This window comes from Eulemur rufifrons, chromosome 11, assembly GCF_041146395.1.
Source record: "Eulemur rufifrons isolate Redbay chromosome 11, OSU_ERuf_1, whole genome shotgun sequence".
Classification (NCBI taxonomy): Eukaryota; Metazoa; Chordata; class Mammalia; order Primates; family Lemuridae; genus Eulemur; species Eulemur rufifrons.
In genome coordinates this window covers 1,059,129-1,078,531 of record NC_090993.1, presented here as the reverse complement: position 1 = coordinate 1,078,531, position 19,403 = coordinate 1,059,129, and the positions used below count along the sequence as shown (strand labels likewise).

At 43.2% G+C, this 19,403-nt stretch overlaps 1 protein-coding gene across 6 annotated transcripts in view; it reads left to right on the top strand.

The window, feature by feature from the left end:
* MIA3 (MIA SH3 domain ER export factor 3) overlaps nucleotides 1-19,403 on the top strand; it is a 40,850-nt gene that overhangs the window by 13,068 nt on the left and 8,379 nt on the right. For 3 of the 6 annotated variants that reach the window (XM_069484490.1, XM_069484491.1, XM_069484489.1), the window contains exons 5-18: nucleotides 564-725; nucleotides 3,123-3,268; nucleotides 6,759-6,890; nucleotides 9,245-9,266; nucleotides 10,003-10,091; nucleotides 10,324-10,401; nucleotides 10,485-10,595; nucleotides 11,646-11,717; nucleotides 11,886-11,990; nucleotides 12,618-12,740; nucleotides 12,836-12,953; nucleotides 14,183-14,238; nucleotides 14,328-14,418; nucleotides 14,593-14,731. In XM_069484490.1, coding sequence (XP_069340591.1) covers nucleotides 564-725; nucleotides 3,123-3,268; nucleotides 6,759-6,890; nucleotides 9,245-9,266; nucleotides 10,003-10,091; nucleotides 10,324-10,401; nucleotides 10,485-10,595; nucleotides 11,646-11,717; nucleotides 11,886-11,990; nucleotides 12,618-12,740; nucleotides 12,836-12,953; nucleotides 14,183-14,238; nucleotides 14,328-14,418; nucleotides 14,593-14,731 — 1,444 coding nt within the window. Of the gene's footprint in view, nucleotides 1-563; nucleotides 726-3,122; nucleotides 3,269-5,325; nucleotides 5,814-6,758; nucleotides 6,891-9,244; nucleotides 9,267-10,002; nucleotides 10,092-10,323; nucleotides 10,402-10,484; nucleotides 10,596-11,645; nucleotides 11,718-11,885; nucleotides 11,991-12,617; nucleotides 12,741-12,835; nucleotides 12,954-14,182; nucleotides 14,239-14,327; nucleotides 14,419-14,592; nucleotides 14,732-19,403 lie in introns of those variants that run through there. The other 3 variants (XM_069484493.1, XM_069484494.1, XM_069484492.1) reach the window with 3 other exon arrangements.

Here is a 19,403-nt window from a genome sequence, read left to right as displayed (position 1 = left end):
GGCTGCAAAGAGGCTCATGTCTGCAGTGGGTCGCACTGGACTGTGCCCTGAGCCTCCTAGGGAAGGAGATGGGTTCGTGCTCTTTGGCTCTCAGACATGCTGTGACAGTATTTGCAAGGGACTTCAGCACGCTGCCTTGGCGTGGATGCCCTTCTCTGTACTAGCTGTGTGACAAGAGCACGCTCACGTATGAAGGGATCATGTTATTTCTATGTCAAATAGATGTTTCCCATTTCTGCTCTTGACTGCGGTTCCCTTTTGCACGTTTTTCTGTGTGGGCGTGCGCTGGTTCGCCAAAGGAAGTTAAGTTACTGAAGTCCCTGCCATAAATATATTTACTTATGAAATACTTCTTTGTAAATTTTCTCACGTAGATTAGTCGTCCTTTAAGTGGGATGAAAGAAACTGAAACTCCTATTTGCCTGCCCGGCGACACCCGCAGGGTGCCCGTGCGTGGAGGGTGGTGTTGGGGTCCCCGGCGCTGTATTCGGGGGGCCGTGCTGGTCGTGGGTGGCGGTTAGCTGACAGGTAGTGCCAGCTCACTGCTTTCTTCTCACCTGCAGAGATGCAGCCGCCCCATGAGGATCATTTCTCACCAGAGAACATGGAAGAACTTACTATGCAGATTCCTGAAGAGCCCACCCAGTTGGACCAGCCCGTGACGAGGGACACGGGAGCCTCAGAAGTGTCACAGCAGTTGAATACCGAGAAAGACTTGGACCCAGGTAAAAGCTTGCTACTTTTGTTCTACAAAGTAATGACAGAATCATAAAGACGACTTTCTAGGAGATTTGTTGCCAAAGGTAGGAAATAGAGGAGAGAATAATACAGATATATGGTAGTTTAAGGGGGAAAAAAAAAACTCCCAGAGCTAATCGAGAGAAAAGCAGGGGTTAAGACAGATGGAGAGGCCGGGCACAGTGGCTCACGCCTGTAATCCCTGCACTTGGGGAGGCTGAAGTGAGAGGATCAGTGGAGGCCAGGAGGTTGAGACCAGCCTGGACTACATAGCAAGACCCCATCTCTACAAAAAATAGAAAAAGTAGCCAGGCATGATGGCACGTGCCTGTAGACCCAGCTACTCGGGAGGCTGAGGCAGGAGGATCGCTGGAGCCCAGCAGTTCATGGCTGCAGTCAGCTACGCTCGCACGACTGCACTCTAGCCTGGGTGACAGAGCAAGACCTTGTCTCTAGAAACAAAAATTGTATATATAAAGAAAAGAGGCCAGAGAAACTAACCTATAGACCAATGCTTGGCTGTCACTAGCTTGTATAAATTATTTTAATCTAAAATATTATTCTTCAAAGGCCTTATGCTCTAAAATAGTAGTTTTCAACCAGACCAACAGTGTCAAGAATTCTGGGGGTGGGACCAGCAATCCGTGTCTTAACAAGCCCTCCAAGAAGACTGACCTGAAGCAAGTTAGAATTGGAGAACCACGGCTCTCAAACTCAGGAATTCTGTGTTTTCTCCCCACTTTCCCTCTTTTTCCTGAACAGAAGACAAAGTAATGCAGTTCATTTTTCCATGTGCTATTTGGACATGGTAAACAAAACTTTGTATAACCCAGGGAAGGTGTCCAGGGGTGTTTAGCCTACATGAGCCAGTACAGGACTTTGCAGTGTGTAATAGCCCAGTGTAGACCAGCACTTGGGAGGAGAACCTCATCACAGCACACAGGAAACATCCAGTGGGAGATGAAAAAATGTTTTTAAAAATCGTTAAAAAGCAAACCCTAATAACGGTATCAACAGCTTTCTAATTTCCATGTGGCTTCCTCTCACCTTACAGGAAATCAGAACAGCTAATTGTGTTATTTTGTCTATCCAAAACGGTGATGGTGACATGGTGATGTCATTACTGTTCTGTGTTTTTAAAGCTTGTGGTCTGGAAGATAGATACAGCCTTACTGTGTCCCCCTGCGGGGCTCGGTGGCACTGCACTGACACCCCACCCCAACACACACACGCAAAGTGTAGGAGAAGTCACAGCAGGGAGAGGCCTTCTGCCAACTGGAGGAGGGATGACCTCTCAGAGGTCGCCCATGTCCCAGAGGACACTGTATTTGTATAGAATGAATATACAGACCTGTAAACTCCTTTGACTCAGAAAGGTTCTGCTTGTCGGAGATAAGTCATGCATCCTTAAGGTTTATTGCTCTATTGCTCAGAAACTTTAAAGGTTGGGGGAAATTCTGCTTACAGAATTACAAACAGGTTTTTTGCCCTGTCCTTTAAGTTCCACCACAAAATGACCTGAACGACTTTTACAGGTGAATCTTCCCAAATGTCCCTTATTTGCATCTCAGGGACTGACTGCGGCGCTGACATGAAGTCAAATTCATGATCAGTGGTGGATGACATCTTAGGGGGGAGAGAGAACTTAGAGGCCACTAGTCCAGCTTCTCACTACTTGCACGCCGGACTCCCAGATGTTTACAAAACCTGCCCCAGACTCACGTAACTCACGTGGAAACCCCCTGCGACCCCCCTGTCCTGCGGAAACCCCTTTAGGTGTAACTGGCATCCTGTCTCTTGGACAGAGCCTTGGAGCCAGTTTGCTGTCCCTCAGCAACCCCCTTCAGTCCCTCTTGGCATTTACCATGCTCTGTTATGTGGCCATTATTCCTCCATTCAGCCAGCAATTATTGAGCACCTGCAGGGTGCCAGATGCTGTGCGGAGCACTGGTGCATTCCACCTGCAAGTCTGCAAACCGAGGCTCCGTCTTCCCCATTCCTTGTTTTCCTGAAGTTTCTAGCACAGTGCATCACTAGCACTAACTGAACATTTGTTGGATATGGCTGTGTCTATGCGGAGAAAGCAGGAAATCCCGCTTTTCTCAATTCCCGTGAGGAGATACCGTTCCGATAGTGGCTATGTTGCCAGGGAGGTGCTGGCGGGGGCTGGCGGGGGTGGAGTGAGTTGGAGACGCGTTCATTTTGTAATTGAAGGATATGGTGGCTCTAATTGGCACTCTTGACTTTTTTTCTCGGTGCAATTATCCTAAAACCCCATATTCCAGGCAGAGTGACGAATATTTAGTGGATCCTCAATAAGTACTTAAAGTGAATTCTTATCCTAAAGCATAAAATAAAATATTCATTTTCCTCTCCAATTTTAGGGCTAATGACAACAGCAGGTGCTCCCGTTGATGCTGTTGATGCAAAAAAGCAACTCGAGATAAATGCCGAAGAGCCAGCCGGCGTCACGCCTTTGGAAAATGCAATCCTTTTAATATATTCATTCATGTTTTATTTAAGTAAGACGGTAAGTTTGACCCATAGTTTCTTCGCTAGAGTGCTATTACAGTTTTTAAGTTGATTTTGAGCGTGAGGTGAGGAATTTAAAGCGTTTTTATGAAAATGGCCCCTTGTCCTTTGAAAGATAGCCCCTGAAACGAGCCGCAGGTGTATGGCTTTAGGGGGCTCCTAGTTCAGCACGTGCGGAGGGATTTGCTGCATGTCGGGGCTGGGTGGGGGCAGAGCCGCAAAGCGTGGACCGTCAGTTCTAGCTGGGAGATAAAGTCATTCACTTGAAATACGATGCTATGCAAAGCAGGGACAGAAGTAGTGGCCCGACAGCACGTGGCATCAGTTGGTTCATAGCGGTGGCAGGACAATAGGAAAGGCCCGAAGTTAGCTGAGACGTGCTTTCAGCAGAGTCGGCGGACAGGTGAGCGCTTACCGTGTAGTTTGTGGTTGACTAGCAGGGCTGGGTGGGGCAGCGTGCAGTCAGACAGAAGAAATTCCATGTTCAGAGGAACGGAGGTGGGAGGGAAGGTCACTCGGGGAAGCCAGGGGAGCGTGAGTAGTTGGCGGTGTTGGAAGTGCGGAGCTGGGGGTGGGGGGTGGCCTGTCGGCGGGAGGCAGGGGCAAGGCAGAAAAGAAGCCGTGTGCTGCGAGCGGTGTCAGACCCTTAATGGTGGACATCCTGGAAGGTCATCAGCAGGAGAGGGATCCGTCAGATACGTTTCTTAGAAAGAGTGACTTATGGCAGACTGTTCAGATCTTTCTGGAGAGAGTCATGATCCAAGTGAGATATTTAATCCACCTCGGAGCTTGCCCAAGCTTTTTAGGACTGAGCTCCCTCTTATAGTACTTGTTGAAATTGGACTTCTTTTTTTTTGGTAAATTAAAGGAATGAGTCACCTTTTCAGAACTTGAAAGCCAAGTTGCCCAGGAGCCGGGCAAGTCTCTTTTCCTTTGTTGCTTCTAGATTTTCACACCAAAGTAGTAAGTCCGGCCCACTCACACTACAGAGAAAAATTTACCCATTTTTTTCTAGTACTTGTTTTCCCTTTTTGCATCAGGTTTCTAATACATTTGGAATTTATCCTCGTGAACAATGAGAAAAAGATCCACTTTTATCATCTTCCATAGGGTTTTCTAAATATGCCAGTACTACTTACTAACAAGCCTGTTTTTCCCCAGCTGACTTACCGTATCCCAAATCTCCAACGCAGCTGGGTCTATTTCTGGATTTTTCTATTCTGTCCTGTGGCCAGTCTGTATTCTCGGGCCTGCCCTCCCCTCTCCCTGCACCCTTCCTCACGCTGCTTTTGCAGGATTTTCCTGCCTGTTCTTGCTTGATTGTTCCTCTGAACTGACTTCATACTCAACTTGAAGATACACCTTTAAAGATCTAACACTACCATTTTTTTCCTCAGATTAAATGTCCCCAGTTTCTGTGGGTTTGTCATATATGGCTTGTATCATTTTTAGGTAGGTTCCATCTATGCCTATTTTGTTAAGCGTTCTTATCATAAAAGGGTGTTGAATTTTGTCAAATGCTTTTTCTGCATCTATTGAGAGGATCATATGGTTTTTGCTTCTCAACTTTTAGAACATGATTTGTAGACTATTCATTATCCTTGTCCTTTGCCACAAGTAAGACAACCTTAAAATGTGGCCAGCTACCTGGAGTCCCAGCTACCTGGGACGGTGGCTTGAGCCCAGGGGTTGAAGTCCAGCCTGGGCAACATGGGGAGACTCATATTTCCTTAAAAAAAAAAAAGAAAGAAAAAAAAACAAAAACGTGTTACCCAGAACTGAACCCATTGACACAGGTGCGATAATGACGTCACTCCTTAGCATAAGGCTCTAATTGGGGGTGTGAGCAAGCACGAGGCCACCTGAGCGGCGGGAGGCCCGGAAGCGGAAGCGGAGGAGCAGGGCGAGGGCGCGCCCGGGAGGCGGCGGCCCGGCGCGAGCGGGGTCCTTCGCGGGGAGGGGTTCCTGCCTGGATAGAGGGGCAGGGGCCGGGCGTCCCCCGGCTCTGGGCGGGCGTGGGAGGCCAGCCCCTCTCTTCCCCTCCCGCCCCCCACAGGGCTCCTGCAGGTAGCTTCCGGCTTCCTCCCTGCGGGCAGGTGAACTTCTTTGCAGGCCCCCCCTCGACTTGGATTCTTCCGCTCAGCTGTTCGCTCTCCGCCCCCCCCCCCCGCGCCGCCCCGCAGTTGGTTCCTTCCGCCCTGGCCCCGCCCCCGCGGGCCGGCGCCGTCGCACGTCGGCGTCCGCCGGGGGCGTCGCCTGGTGACGTGTTTTATGGGCCGCGTTGGGCGGAAAGCGCCAGCAGCTGGCCAAGGCCGAGTTCGCTCTTCCCGTCCGCCGCTTGTTCCGGTCCGTTCCGCAGGAGGAAACCGGGACGGGGGCGTCCGGTGCCGTTCCGCCGGGGAGCGTCGCCTCCGCTGAGCTGTCCCCACGCCATGGACCCAGTACCTGCCACCGTGCCTTCTCTCTCCGCCTCCCCGGGGGACCCGGAGCTTCTGGGCCCCCTGTCGGTTCTCTACGCAGCTTTCATAGCCAAGCTGCTGGAGGTGACGGCCCCGTCTCCAGGGAGGGACCCCAGCCCTGGCGGGCGGGCGGGCAAGTTGTGAGCGGAGCGGGTTCGCCGACCCCCGGGGCAAAGGGGAAAGGGAGCGTCGGGCCCGAGGCAGGCGGGACGTTTCTGTGCCGTTTAGGGAGGCTAGCGAGAGCGTTTGAGAAGGTTTCGTCACGGGTCCGTGTTATTGTCGAGCTCTGGCGAAGTGACAGGCACTTTGTTACGTCTTGGCGAGCGAAATCGAAACGGGCCCGCAGGTGTTTTCCCCGTAGCCGCTCGCCCCGGGAGGTAAACGCGGCGTGGGGCGCGCAGGTGTTTAATGCGCGTCTTCAAGGAAGCGTGCAGAGTTAAGGCGTTGAGTTTTATAGCAGACAGTTTAAATTCAGAGTAGTTTATCTAGACCAGTTATCAAGAACTCTCTGATTTTACTCAGCATCTGTTCTTTGTTTATGTAAGAGTAGAATAGATTTGAGATTTAAAAATGTAGGAGAAATAACACATTATTTGTGTTATTCGTTATCCTCATATTGGTTTTATTTGCAGCCGCAAAAGTTGATTATGTGTATATTTACATTTTATGTCCTACGCGGTTTTTTAAAGTAATTACAGCCAACTTATCCAAGGAAAAGTACGACCCGGAAGGATTCTAGCATGTTTTAGACAAGGTGATGTGGCGGGGCCTATTGCAGACTGGAACTATAGCCTCAACTTAAAGACATTTAGATTCGTGCTATTAATACTTAAAAACACTATAAGCCAAACAAGAAATATGAGACTTCCAATATCCTGTCTTTCTTGAAGCGGTGGAAGCTATTGAAGATTTCTGAGGGAGTAGTTATCTGATAGAGGTTGGTTTAGAACTTGTATGGATAATTCTTTGTGACTGTTTAATTGTAAGTTCCTTTCAGGTTTCCCGTTATTTCTGATGTGTCCATTTCAGATAGTTGCTACGTTACCTGATGATGTTCAGCCTGGGCCTGATTTTTATGGGCTGCCATGGAAACCTGTACTCATCACTGCCTTCTTGGGAATTGTTTCATTTGCTGTTTTCTTCTGGAGAACTATCCTTGTTGTGAGTAAATTAAATTAACTGACATTCATAAATACAAGGTTTGTTTTGTAATCACTGGCCCTTTTATTTATTTTTTTAGTTATGAACACAAATTAATGCTTAGGATTGAAGCTAACCTTTAAAATAATTTAGTGTAATTTTTGTGTTGGTAAAAACTTAAGTGCACAAGACAACGTGTATAATCTCAGTGGGGAAACCTCAATATATAAATCCCTTATATCAAAACCTAAAAATTAAGAATTAAGTGGGTGCATATATTCACTGTTAGAATTGGGAATTCTTACAACCATCCTGAAAAGTAGTTGAATAATGTATATATCTGAAGCCTTAAAAACGGTCATATCCTTTTAGATAGTATTAATACCATGTTTAGTAATGTATCCTAAAGAAATAACCAATCATACATTAATGATCTTGTACCAGAGCATTCTGTGGAACAGTATTTATTAGAGTGAAAATTTGGCACAACCTGCTATGAGCCATAGTAGGGGAATTATTAAATTATAGTACATCCATATAATGAGATATTAGGGGGCTTTATGTATTTCAAAGACATTGGGGCACAGCAAATGCTCACAATTTAACGTTAAGTGGAAAAAAGAAACCAAGACTTTAAAGTGTAGATAAACCGTGTACGTATAAACACACACTCATATTTATACACAGAGAAAAAATGCATCAAAATGATAAAAATTCTTATATCTAAGAAATGAGATAGTTTTTCAGTTTTTTTCTTGTATATATCCCAGATTTTCTGATTTGGTCATGTGCTATTATACTCAGAAAATATCTTTTTATTTGGAAATAAAGATTACATAATGTCCAAAGACATGTGATTAAATTTTTTTTATTCCTTAGAGTCTTTTTTCTGTGCAGAATTTGTCTTTCATGTGTATATGTACGTATGTCTGTGTATACTCATGCATATACGTACTTATGCTGTGTATCATTTTGCTTCATAGTTACTTAACATGATGTGTAAATGAGCTTTGCAGTTGAAAAGGTTTCAGTTGAAACTGAACAGTTAAACGTGGCCAAGAGCACTGATTGTAAATCTTTCTAAAATTGAATATTATTTTTCTGATTTCTTATGTTGGACATAATCATTGTTAGTAAGTTTTCTCTCCTTGCACAATTGATTTGTAAAATCACTTAAAAAGAAGGGTTTTCTTGGCCTGGATTCCTGTGAGGAATTCTCTAACCTCATGGGGGCCTTTTTTCAGATAAAAGGAAGAAGGGAGACTAGAAAGGTGAACAGAAAGGGAAAAGGTGGAAACATGTTTCCCACTCTTGTTTCTCCCATTTAAAAAATCGTAGCACCTGTTTTGATTTTCACAAGGTCACGGAGGCTCCGTGTGTAACCACTGGTCCTCAGCCTCAGCTTCTGACTCTTGGGAACTTGCCCCCACGTGCCTGTTAGTGGAAGTGAAAGCAGACAAAGGAGGCCTCGTCTCTCGTTAGTGACTTAGAGAAATCGTCATTTCTTTCCACGTTGGAATTTTCTGAGTGCATTTTCCTATAACAGCATTATAAGTGATGTGTAGATACTGTAATAATAGTGAGATACCATGGATGATTTGTGGACTGGTCTTGAGTATCTCATCACTGTTTTGATAGGGGAAATATGTTCTGGGTTACAAAGAAATTTAGTAATAGTATTTTTGTTTTAAATTACTGCTTAGATTTTATTATCCTATAATTCAGTGCTATCTTTGGGGTATGATTTGGTTTTGCCCCTTTGGGAAAGATGTTAGCTGTCATTTCTCTTATTGCTTGTACACTTTCCAGATTTATGAACACAATTTTTAGTGGTCTAGGAAAATCAAACGATCTAGCTTTATTAGAATTATTTCTAAATTCAGCCAGTATTCAACCTTGAATAGGATTTCTAAGATGTTTTCTGGTGAGTGAAACGGGCATAACATAGTACAAAGATTACACCTTTACTTTTTGAACAATCGTTGTTTCCAGACTTCATTCTGGCTATTTGCAATTGTCAAAATAAATGACTTCGAGTAAAGCATTAGTATATTTATTGTGAAAACATTAGCTATTTCTGTTGTTAAAGTTAGTTACACATTTCATATGATTGATGCTCATTTAATATATAGACATATCTTTAGCTGCAAAAATAAGATATTTACCTTAGTGACTATGAAGTATCACTACCAATTACGTTTGAAAGGCTTTTTAACCTTTTTTTATTTTTTTAATCCTATTGATTCATTTTGCTGAACCAAACTGTTACTAAATTCTCATTTGGTTATGATTTTGACTGTTGTATCGGGAACTATATGTTTCTATTAATGAAATGTTTGACATCAAACTTAATTTTAATTATTTCTCTCTTCTAGGTAAAGAATAGAGTATACCAAGGTAAATTTTTAGGCTTATTTTGTTATTTGTACTAGTCTCCCTCTGTATTGGTGTTCAGCGTGGGTTTTGTGTAAGCTAGAAGTAGATGTCATGACTTCTGATGTCTGATTGACTTCTAACTTCTGACAGTTTTACTGTTCCCGGGTTGCTAGGTTGGGCCATAGAGTAGATGGTGATGCTGCCAATGAAGATAGATGAGGAGGAGCAAACTGTGGGAGTGGGGAGAAGATGAGTAGTTTACTCTGGGACAGATTGACTTTAAATGTTGATACGATGCATGATTTAGGACTTGTGAACAGTGCTCCTGTGCTAATGATTTAATCAATACATTAAATATTTAAGTAGGTAATTTGGGGAATAGAAATGTGAATCAGTATGCTTGTATTTTCTGCATCTCTTTGCAAATATATATCTGAAGTGATGCTATTGTCTGAGAAGAAGGGGGCTTCATGCAGGGAAGAGTATCAAGCTGTAACAGTTGACTGTACTTCCCACCTTTGAAATAAAGTTAAACAGCAATCTCATTGAAATAAGAGTTATGTTTCTTACATTGTAATAATAATTTTACATCCCTATTGCTACTAACTACAGATTGCTTTTTAAAGCCATGATAGCTAATGCTAAGAAGTTCTTTTCCCTCATAGTGCCAGATAACATGTCTTTGCTGCTAATACATTGGGTAATTCAGTTTCATTTAGTGATCATAATAACTTCATCTGTTTTTTCTTTTTTTTAGTCACTGAACAGCAAATTTCTGAGAAGTTGAAGACTATCATGAAAGAAAATGCAGAACTTGTTCAAAAATTGTCAAATTATGAGCAGAAGGTATAATTATTTTTTCCCCCATGGTTCCAGCTTGAATTATTTTCACCTGTCTTATAGTTCAGTTATGTTATTTTTAAATCATATTTTCTTCCATTATTTCCTACAAATCATCCAAATCTTAAGTAATCATATCATATGTAAAGTACTGCTTTCTTATGTGAGGGGTCACCCACTTGAAAATAAGTTTTGGTAGCACTACAATGTATAATTCTGAATGCTTTATTTTATATAGATCAAGGAATCAAAGAAACATGTTCAAGAAGCCAAGAAACAAAATATGATTCTCTCTGATGAAGCAATTAAATTTAAGGTAAAAATTTCTTTTGGGGATTACGTTCTAAAAACAAGAGTAAAAGTATTGAGCATTACTAATCTTAGTATCTTTTTTTGTAGGATAAAATCAAGAGACTCGAAGAAACGAATGAATCTCTGGATGACACAGCTAAAAATCTTCGTGTTATGTTAGAATCCGAGAGAGAACAGAATGTCAAGAATCAGGACTTGGTAAGAGTTTTGCTGCTAAAGTGTTGCTGTAATTTGGCTTCTGAACTACTTTGTAGATCGAATAAGTTGAACTCTATTTTCCATTCTATTAAGTAAAGGAAGAGTGGAAGTCAGGGAAGTTGAACCCACTTCTGTCCATTTTTGTGGAATTTTAAGTACCAACACAACAAGTTATTATCATGGGCCTAGGAAGTATTTTTGTCCTCAACTCTTGGTAATTTTCGTGTGGCTTGGCTCTGCTCTCAGGAACATACAGAACAACTAAGAAATTGTCACCCAGTTCAAACAGCAACTTTATTTGGCTTTGCCTTGCAAAGTTCTTTTTTCAATAACCTTTTAACTTGAGAAGAGTTTTAGAATTACATGAAAGTTGCAAAGATAGTAGAGAGGGTTCCCATAAACCGACACCTAAGTAAATTTGATAATCTCATTAAGGTAGCATTTGCCAGGTTTCCCCACTGTAAAATTACGCTTATTTTTTTTTTTTTTACGTTTTGCATATTGTACTCTTTGAAAGGAAGTTAACTGTGTGCAGCCCCACAGTTAAAAAGTTGAGTTACGTTCCACCTCCTGAAAGAGCCAGAATCTTCATAAATTATTTGGAATTCGTCCATGTGAGATTTGTCTATATTTTGTCTCCAGTACTACCATTTTTAATTCAGCAAGAGAATTTTTTAAGTGACCTTGGGGTTTGTTTTTTTTTGTTTGTTTTTTCTTCTACCACCTGGAGAAAAACCATTGCTTTGAACTGGTTTACATGAAAGTTTTTTTCATTTTCTTTGCTTTCATCTTTTTGTCTGGTCACCTACTACATTATTTCCTAAGTAGGAAGGTTGTGGATACCAGGAAATATTTATGCCTTCAGTTATTTTCCCTTACCTCTTAAAGTTCTTGATTTTTCCCTTAGACTAAAACTGGATCGCCTACTTTTATCCGAAACACAGAGGATGGCTCTGGGATATGTTTTGTTAGTATTTCTTCTTTTTAGCATATCCCAGTGTTTCTGCTGAAGTCCTAATACATGTTTCATGTTCCGTTTTCCCATGACAGATACTGGAAAACAAGAAATCTATAGAGAAGTTAAAGGACGTTATTTCAATGAATGCCTCAGAATTTTCAGAGGTAAAGCTGCCTGCGATTCCTGCAGGATGTTAATACTGTGTCTTAGTGTTATGGAGAGGCAGTGATGCTAAAACATGCAAAAAATGAACACGACACGATGTCTGCTTGGGAAAATGTACCTTTGGTTTTCTTCGGAATTAATTCACTGACAGGAGTGTTTTGCATTAGGTTCAAATTGCACTTAACGAAGCTAAGCTTAGTGAAGAGAAGGTGAAATCTGAATGCCATCGGGTTCAAGAAGAAAATGCCAGGCTTAAGAAGAAGAAAGAGCAGGTAAAGAAAAGTTCATGTCCTAGGTCATATAACATAGAGAACCCAATATCATTACCTCGTGAATATCTGTTCTGAGATCTGCTTTTAAGGTAATGAAATATGCGTGCAGGATTCTGTTCTTAGATACGCAAAGTTTAAACTGCTCCCCAAATTGGGCACGTGTATATATTCTCTGTTCTGGATTTTCTATCTTCTGTACGATTCATTACAGTGACTGGAGTGTTTAGCCTTTGTTTTATCAAACACCAACCAGTTACTACTAACTTGAGTAGCCTCAGGGGGGCAGTGGGTTAGCTTTTAGATCTAAGGATTGGATACTTTATAGCCCTTCTTTGAGCAGTTCCTGCTTCCACTAGCCCAGGAAAGGTTACGTCGTAGGAGTCTAGACTTGGGAGACAGTAGGGTGTGTTCTGTTCCTGCTGGACGTGAATTATTTGAATTGGCTGCAGTTTTCCGAAGGGTGCACTAACCTGGATCAACTTCCCTGACAGCTCTGATGTTCTCGCTGCAGCTCTGTGGGTTGGGGCCACCCTTAACTGAGGTCTCACGCTGTAGTGACCGGCCACGGTCCTAATGTCTCCGGTGCAGAAGCCCTCACTGTGGGAATCGCACGTTTTTACTTTCCAGTTGCAGCAGGAAATCGAGGACTGGAGCAAATCGCATGCTGAGCTCAGTGAGCAAATCAAATCATTTGAAAAGTCTCAGAAGGATTTCGAAGGAGCTCTCGCTCACAAAGATGACAATATTAATGTAAGTTCATGCTCACGAATACATGCTTAATTCTTATGGAATCTGTTGAGTTAAAATTGAGAGGCTCTTACCAATACCCTTTTGTTCTTGTCTAGGCTTTGACGAATTGTATTACGCAGTTGAATCGGTTAGAGTGTGAATGTGAATCTGAATCTGAGGGTCAAAATAAAGGAGCAAGTGAGTCAGATGAATTAGCAAACGGAGAAGTGGGAGGTAAGATCAGCCTCGGGCGAGATGGACCCCTTGTTGACTTCTTGTCTTTAATTAAGTACACGATGCTACTCACCAGCTGGCTGAATTTCCTCCTAAGCTTTAGGGTTGAAGGCAGGTATCGCTGGGTTAGTATGTATGTTTGCACTGTTTGCCTTGGCTGAGGTGGGCTGCGGGGTGGGCAGAGCAGTGGGCTTACAAAGAACACTGGCCGTGTTTCTCCGTTCCGTTGAGAACCTGAGTGTGCTGGTTGGGCCTTGGACCTCCAAGCGTTAAACACATACAGTAGGAGGAACTTGTTTCTCAGCTTCCTGCAGATGACATTTTAATACTTAGCGTCTCTGCAGCTCTGTGGTTTTAAGTCCCACAGCCAGTTTACAGAACACTGAGGTGGTCAGAGCCGTAAACCAAGGCTGGGAGAGTGGAGACCAGGGCAGCATTGTTTACTGATGGGGAAATGCTTGTAGACGCTGTCTCTCCAGTGGACAGTGCTTGCATGGCAGGTGTTCTAAACCAGCTGTCGCCGACCTCTTTGGCACCAGGGACTGGTTTCACGGAAGACAGGTTTTCCACAGACAGGGGATGGTTTCGGGACGATTCAGGTGCATTACATTTATTGTGTACTTGATTTCTATTATTACATTGTAACATATGGTGAAATAATTCTACAACTCCCCATAATGCAGAATCTAATGCTGCCACTGGTCTGACAGGAGGCGGAGCTCAGGCAGTGATGTGAGCGATGGGGAGCGGCTGTAAATACAGGTGAAGCTTCGCTCGCTCACCTGCTGCTCACCTGCTGTGCGGCCCAGTTCCCAGTAGCCCGTGGACCAGTACTGGGCTGCGGTCTGGGGCTTGGGGACCAGTTGTAAACCACACCTGGGAGAGAACAGGAGTGACTCTTTCTGAATAAGACATTTGTCTCAGGTAGAGAGAGATCTGAGAGAGAAGGAGCTTTATCTCACCTATTTTTCCTTGCTCAGAATGGCATAGATAACATTTTTATCGTACAAGTGGGAGTTTACTTACTGAACTTAAGTTTGTAATTCTCTTTTTTTTTTTTTCCTTTAAAAAATGAAGATCCCAGTAGAAGCAATTCTCTTAAAAATCAATTAGTCTCATCAGTTCTGTTGGTTTTGGGTTTTTTCTTTCAATATTTGAGCATAATTGTGTCGTTTGGGGGGAATCAACAAAATATAGAGAAAAAGCAATTCAAGCCTTTTGTTTTATAGGTGACCGGAATGAGAAGATGAAAAATCAAATTAAGCAGATGATGGATGTCTCTTGGGTATAATCCTTTCTTGTACTCCTGTAAGTGCCCGTGTATTGTTGCTGTGCCTCACTTTTAAGAATACTTCTCTCTTCTGCAATTTTTAGACACAAACTGCAGTTTCAGTGGTTGAAGAGGATCTAAAACTTTTACAATCTAAGCTAAGAGCCTCGATGTCCACTAAATGTGACCTGGAAGGTAGGTTACTTCTTCAGAAGAAGTTGCCACATATTGGAAAGATACAAAGTTGCACTGGGAAGAGAAAGAACAGCTTTCTGCTTTCCTACTTCCCCCTCCTCTCAGCACCGCCTCCCAGCCAAGTTCTCCCGTCCTGTGCACACACATAGAGCGCAAATGTTTTATCCTTTACAGACCAAATAAAGACATTAGAAGATGACCGCAATTCCCTGCAGTCTGCTAAAGCTAGACTGGAAGACGAATGCAAAACCTTGAGGCAGAAAGTGGAGATTCTGAACGAACTCTATCAGCAGAAGGAGATGGCTCTGCAAAAGTAAGGTTTTCATTGTTGATGTTGTTGTGTGACTAAATATGTGTATTAATACAGATAATTTTATCTTTTTTTTAGGATTGTTTACAAGTTTTTCCGTCTGTAGTATAGATTTGTCGTCTTCTCTGCCTCATTTCTCTGAAATCACATTTTCCTTCCTGTTCAAACCAGTTGTCAGACGTTGTTCCCGGTAATGGGTTCGAGAGGGAGCAGCTGACCTGTGAGTCCCGGCTGCGGACGTGCCGCTTCTTTAAGACCTGTCCCCTCTCTGGCTCTACCACGCATCCCCCTGTCCTGTGTTTGTGGTCATTGATGCCGTTCTGATTTGTCTTGCATTTGTTTCACTGGCTTGTAAGATAGTCTTTAAAAATGCTGAGTGGTTTTTATGTGACATGGTTTTTAGTAGACCACAAACTTCAAAAGGTATATTTATTTTTTGAAGGTATCGTAAGTTTTGGAGTCTTATGTTTAGTCTCAGTATTTGACTACAGTAACAATGTCATTGTGGCAAGGATGTTAGGAATTTGGAATTAGAAATACTTGTTTGGCAAGTATATTTAGGTACTAACCTTCTGAAATACACATCTCAAATTTGGAGCTATGTCTCTTTCAAAGATATGTTCTTGTAGTTCATCTTAATTTATTTCCCCACAAAAATATCTCACTTCTCTAAAAATAGGTTATCTGTGCCGGTTGCTGGTTCTGTTTACTCTCACACTCGCCAGTGTATGCGGCAGTCTGCGAGGAGGCCTGTCTCCTAAGCAAATTTAATCTTATTTGAAGGCGTAGACTGCTTCTGCCTGATGCCAGTAAATGTTGAATGATACCGTTAAACTTTTCTCTAATTCTGTGCTCACTGAGCAGCCAGTGTAGTTTCCAGATTTTGTTCAGGCTAGCTCTGAATGCCTCGCCCGAGTCAAAGAAACATTTCTCATTTCATCACTACTTTTTAAAGAGCACTTCTCTCTCCCCAGTAGTAATCTGAATCCCCTAAACAGCAACTGTTTGTCTTTATGACACAATATGTCACTGTTTCATTCAACTCTCCCAACACCCATGTGATCGTCACGGCCAGCTAGCTTGTCCTCTGTTGTCCATCCCCAAAGCCACTGTGTTCAGGCTCCCGCCATCTTCGTTGCTGGTCCCCTAACTAATCACCTACCTCCAGTCCCCCTTTCTTACAGAACTGCTGCTAAACTCTAATTTCCTCTATAGCTGCTAGAGTGAACTCTGAAATACGAGTCTTTCCACGTCCTTATGTGCTCAGAATCTGTCAAAGATGCTCCAGTCCCTTCGAGATCAATTCCAGACTCCTTAGCAGGTCCCCGGAGGCCAGTTCCCTTCGGCCGATGCCTGAGCTTCCTCTCGGGGCTCGTCCCCCACAGCTGCTTCTGATGCTCCCTGAACCGTACGCTGGACGCGGGGCCCCCTGGCGACTCTAGGCCTCTGTGTCTTCGTGCCGTGTTCTCTGCAGTGACATTGTTTCCACCTAGCGTCTCCTTCCCACTCACACATTTGTGCTGCTTCAGGTTTTTCTGGAGTGAGCATAAATAAATAGGTGGCCCTACAGACTGAGTGCTCATTTTTTTTCTTATACTGTAACTCCTAAATATATATTTAGGATTAAATCTAAATATTGGTATTTGCTCCCTGTTTGATAGCCTGTTCTTCTGTGTTCCTTCTTTTCTTTTTTTCTGTCTTTTGAACTGTTTGAATATTTTAAACACTTTTCTTCCTCCGTTTTTTTAAGCTTGGTAGTTATAGGTTGTTTTATTCACCTTTTCACAATTACCTTAAAGACCACAGCGTGTATCCTGGACTTACTAAGAATTCTGATGTAAATTAATAGACTTCTCTCTTTCTGGGCTTTAACTGCTTCCTGACTTCGATGCTGCTATGGTAACTGTTGTTTTTTTTTTTTTTTTTTTTTTGAGACAGAGTCTCACTCTGTTGCCCAGGCTAGAGTGAGTGCCATGGCGTCAGCCTAGCTCACAGCAACCTCAAACTCCTGGGCTCAAGTGATCCTCCTGTCTCAGCCTCCCGAGTAGCTGGGACTACAGGCATGCGCCACCAGGCCCGGCTAATTTTTTCTATATATATTTTTAGCTGTCCATATAATTTCTTTCTATTTTTAGTAGAGGTGGGGTCTCGCTCTTGCTCAGGCTGGTCTCGAACTCCTGAGCTCAAACGATCCGCCCACCTCGGCCTCCCAGAGTGCTAGGATTACAGGCGTGAGCCACCGCGCCTGACCGGTAACTGTTTGAATGTTCTGCACAGCCCAGGCTCCACGCGAGGTTTCCGTGGTCTTTCAACGGTGCTGTCCTGCCGCTGCACACTGAGTTTACACGCGTGCTTCCAGCTCCTGCAGGTCTCCGTGCTCCACGTCTGTGGTCTCGCCTTTGGGATCACAGTCATCCTACCTGAAGAATACGCTTCAGTGACAGATTTATAATAAGTGTATTTTTGTACGAAAATGTCTTTATTTTGACTCCATTTTTACAGGATCTTTCTCCTGGCTGTAGAATTTTGACAGTTTAATTTCAGTACTTTAAAGGTAACCAGTTAATTTTCTCTGGTTTTAAAGTTCCTTTGAGGAATCCATGATCATTCTTATTTTGTCTTTCTCAAATGTCTCACCCCTGCCCTAGCTGCCGTTAGTCACTTTTCTTTCTGGTTTCGCAGCAGTTTTATTGGGAGGTGCTTCAGTGCAGGGTTTTTGCTTCTCCCTCTCTCTTTCTCACTTATGCTGTTTGGGGTCATAAACATCTGTTGAATTGGGGGGTCCTTTTTTGCATATTAATTCTGCCTCATCCTCTCTTTTCCTGAGATTCCAATTCTAAACATCTTGGGCTCCACCCCCCACCCCGCGTGTCTCCCACGTTCCGTCTGAATTTGCTTCATTCTGAATGTTTTCTGCTGACCTGTTTTCCAGTGTGCTCAAATCTCGCTTCAGTTGTTACCTCTGCTGCTGGTCCTTCATTAAGTTCTTGGTTTCAGTTACTCTTTTCCGGTTTTATAGTTTCTAATTCTCTGCTGAAATTCATAATCTTAACTTTTACTTCCTTGAATAGCTAAAGCACAATTATTTGTTTATTTTTAGAGATGGGATCTTGCTGTGTTGCACAGGCTGGTCTCGAACTCCTGGCCTCAGGCAGTCCTGCCTCAGCCTCCCGAGTCCCTGGGATTAGGCACAATTATTTGAAATCTGTGTGATAATCCCATTATGTGGAACCCTTATGGGTCTGTTTTTCTTGTCTTAGATTTTGATCACATCGTCATGTCTTGTGGCGTGCCTGGTCGGTTTTGATTGATCCTTTACAAATGGAGTCAAAATAAAGACATTTTCATACAAAAATAAACTCATCAAATCTATCACTAAAGGATGTTCTTCAAGTAGAACTGAACACTGTGTATGGTAATTATAGAGGAAATACGAGGCCTAGGATGATGTTTTCTTCCCCTAGAAGAGCTGTGAGGTCACTCCCAGCAGGCGGCCATCACTTCAGCCGCCCGGCAGCAGTTAAGACTGCCGAAGCCGCTTAGTCCCTTCCGAGGACGTCGTGTTACGGCCCGCTCAGTACTCCAAGTGCTCAGTACTCCAAGTGCGCAGCTCTTCCTGGTCCCAGCCCTCAGCCCAGGGCTTTCCTGGGGGTCGTCCTCACGGGCAGCCCTGAGCTCCACTTCTCGCTTCTCTGACCCGGGCGGTCTGTGGAAAGCTCTGTTCAGCCGCCTCCTGTCTCTGCACTGTCCTGGGTGCGTGGATGAACCTGGCGGGGGGGAGTGGCTTAAAATGCCAGGCTTACGTGTAATTCTAGGATTCCGTCTCCTGCTGGATTTTGGTGACATATGTATATTTTCACTGCCTTATTAGCTTTCTGATGCCTTCAAAATGTTCTTTATATTTCTGTCCAGATATTCTTACTGTTCTCAGTATTCTCAGACTAACTCCTCCACTACTGGAAGCAAAATTCTCTCTAATCTTTCTTCAAGACTAAGTTTTTTTCACATCCCTTCCTAACCCAGAGTTAGGGATTGTACCGTTCTTATATACATCTTTTATACATTAAACCGTGAGCTCCTTTAGTGCAGGGATGGCATTTTACCCGTACTCCTGTCTGAGCGTCTTACAAGACAATTAGTATGTTATAGCCGCTCATAAAATATTTGCTGAAGTATCGAACGAGCAGTTATAAAAGAATACATAAACCTTTTTTCTTTGGTGTCAGTAACCCTTTTTACTATAGCTCTTCTAATTTTGTTTCTGATTCTTAGAAAATTAAGTTTAAGTATCTTTTGAATCAGAACTGTGAGTTAAAAAGTAGCAGGGTCACTGGTATTCTTGGATCATTCAGAGTTGCTGCCTTTCCAATCTGTGTTGTAGAAATAGCAGTTTGACGTTTTGAACTTGATGGTTGTCAGGTTAAAAGCAGTTTCCAGTACATAGTACCTGATTATGAGAGCGCTGAGGTCTTTTCTCTGTGTGACAGACATGGCCAGCATTCAGATTTGCCTCTTCCCTTGATCGTGGTTCCATTGAAACAGGTAGTAGGAATTTCACATTTGGAGTGTGAGCATGTTCTGTGGCTAATTGCACAGTTAGAGGACGTGTTCTCAAAGGCTGTTTTTGGCTGTCTTTATCCTGGTACCAGTCTTAGAATGAGAAACGGTTTGTCCA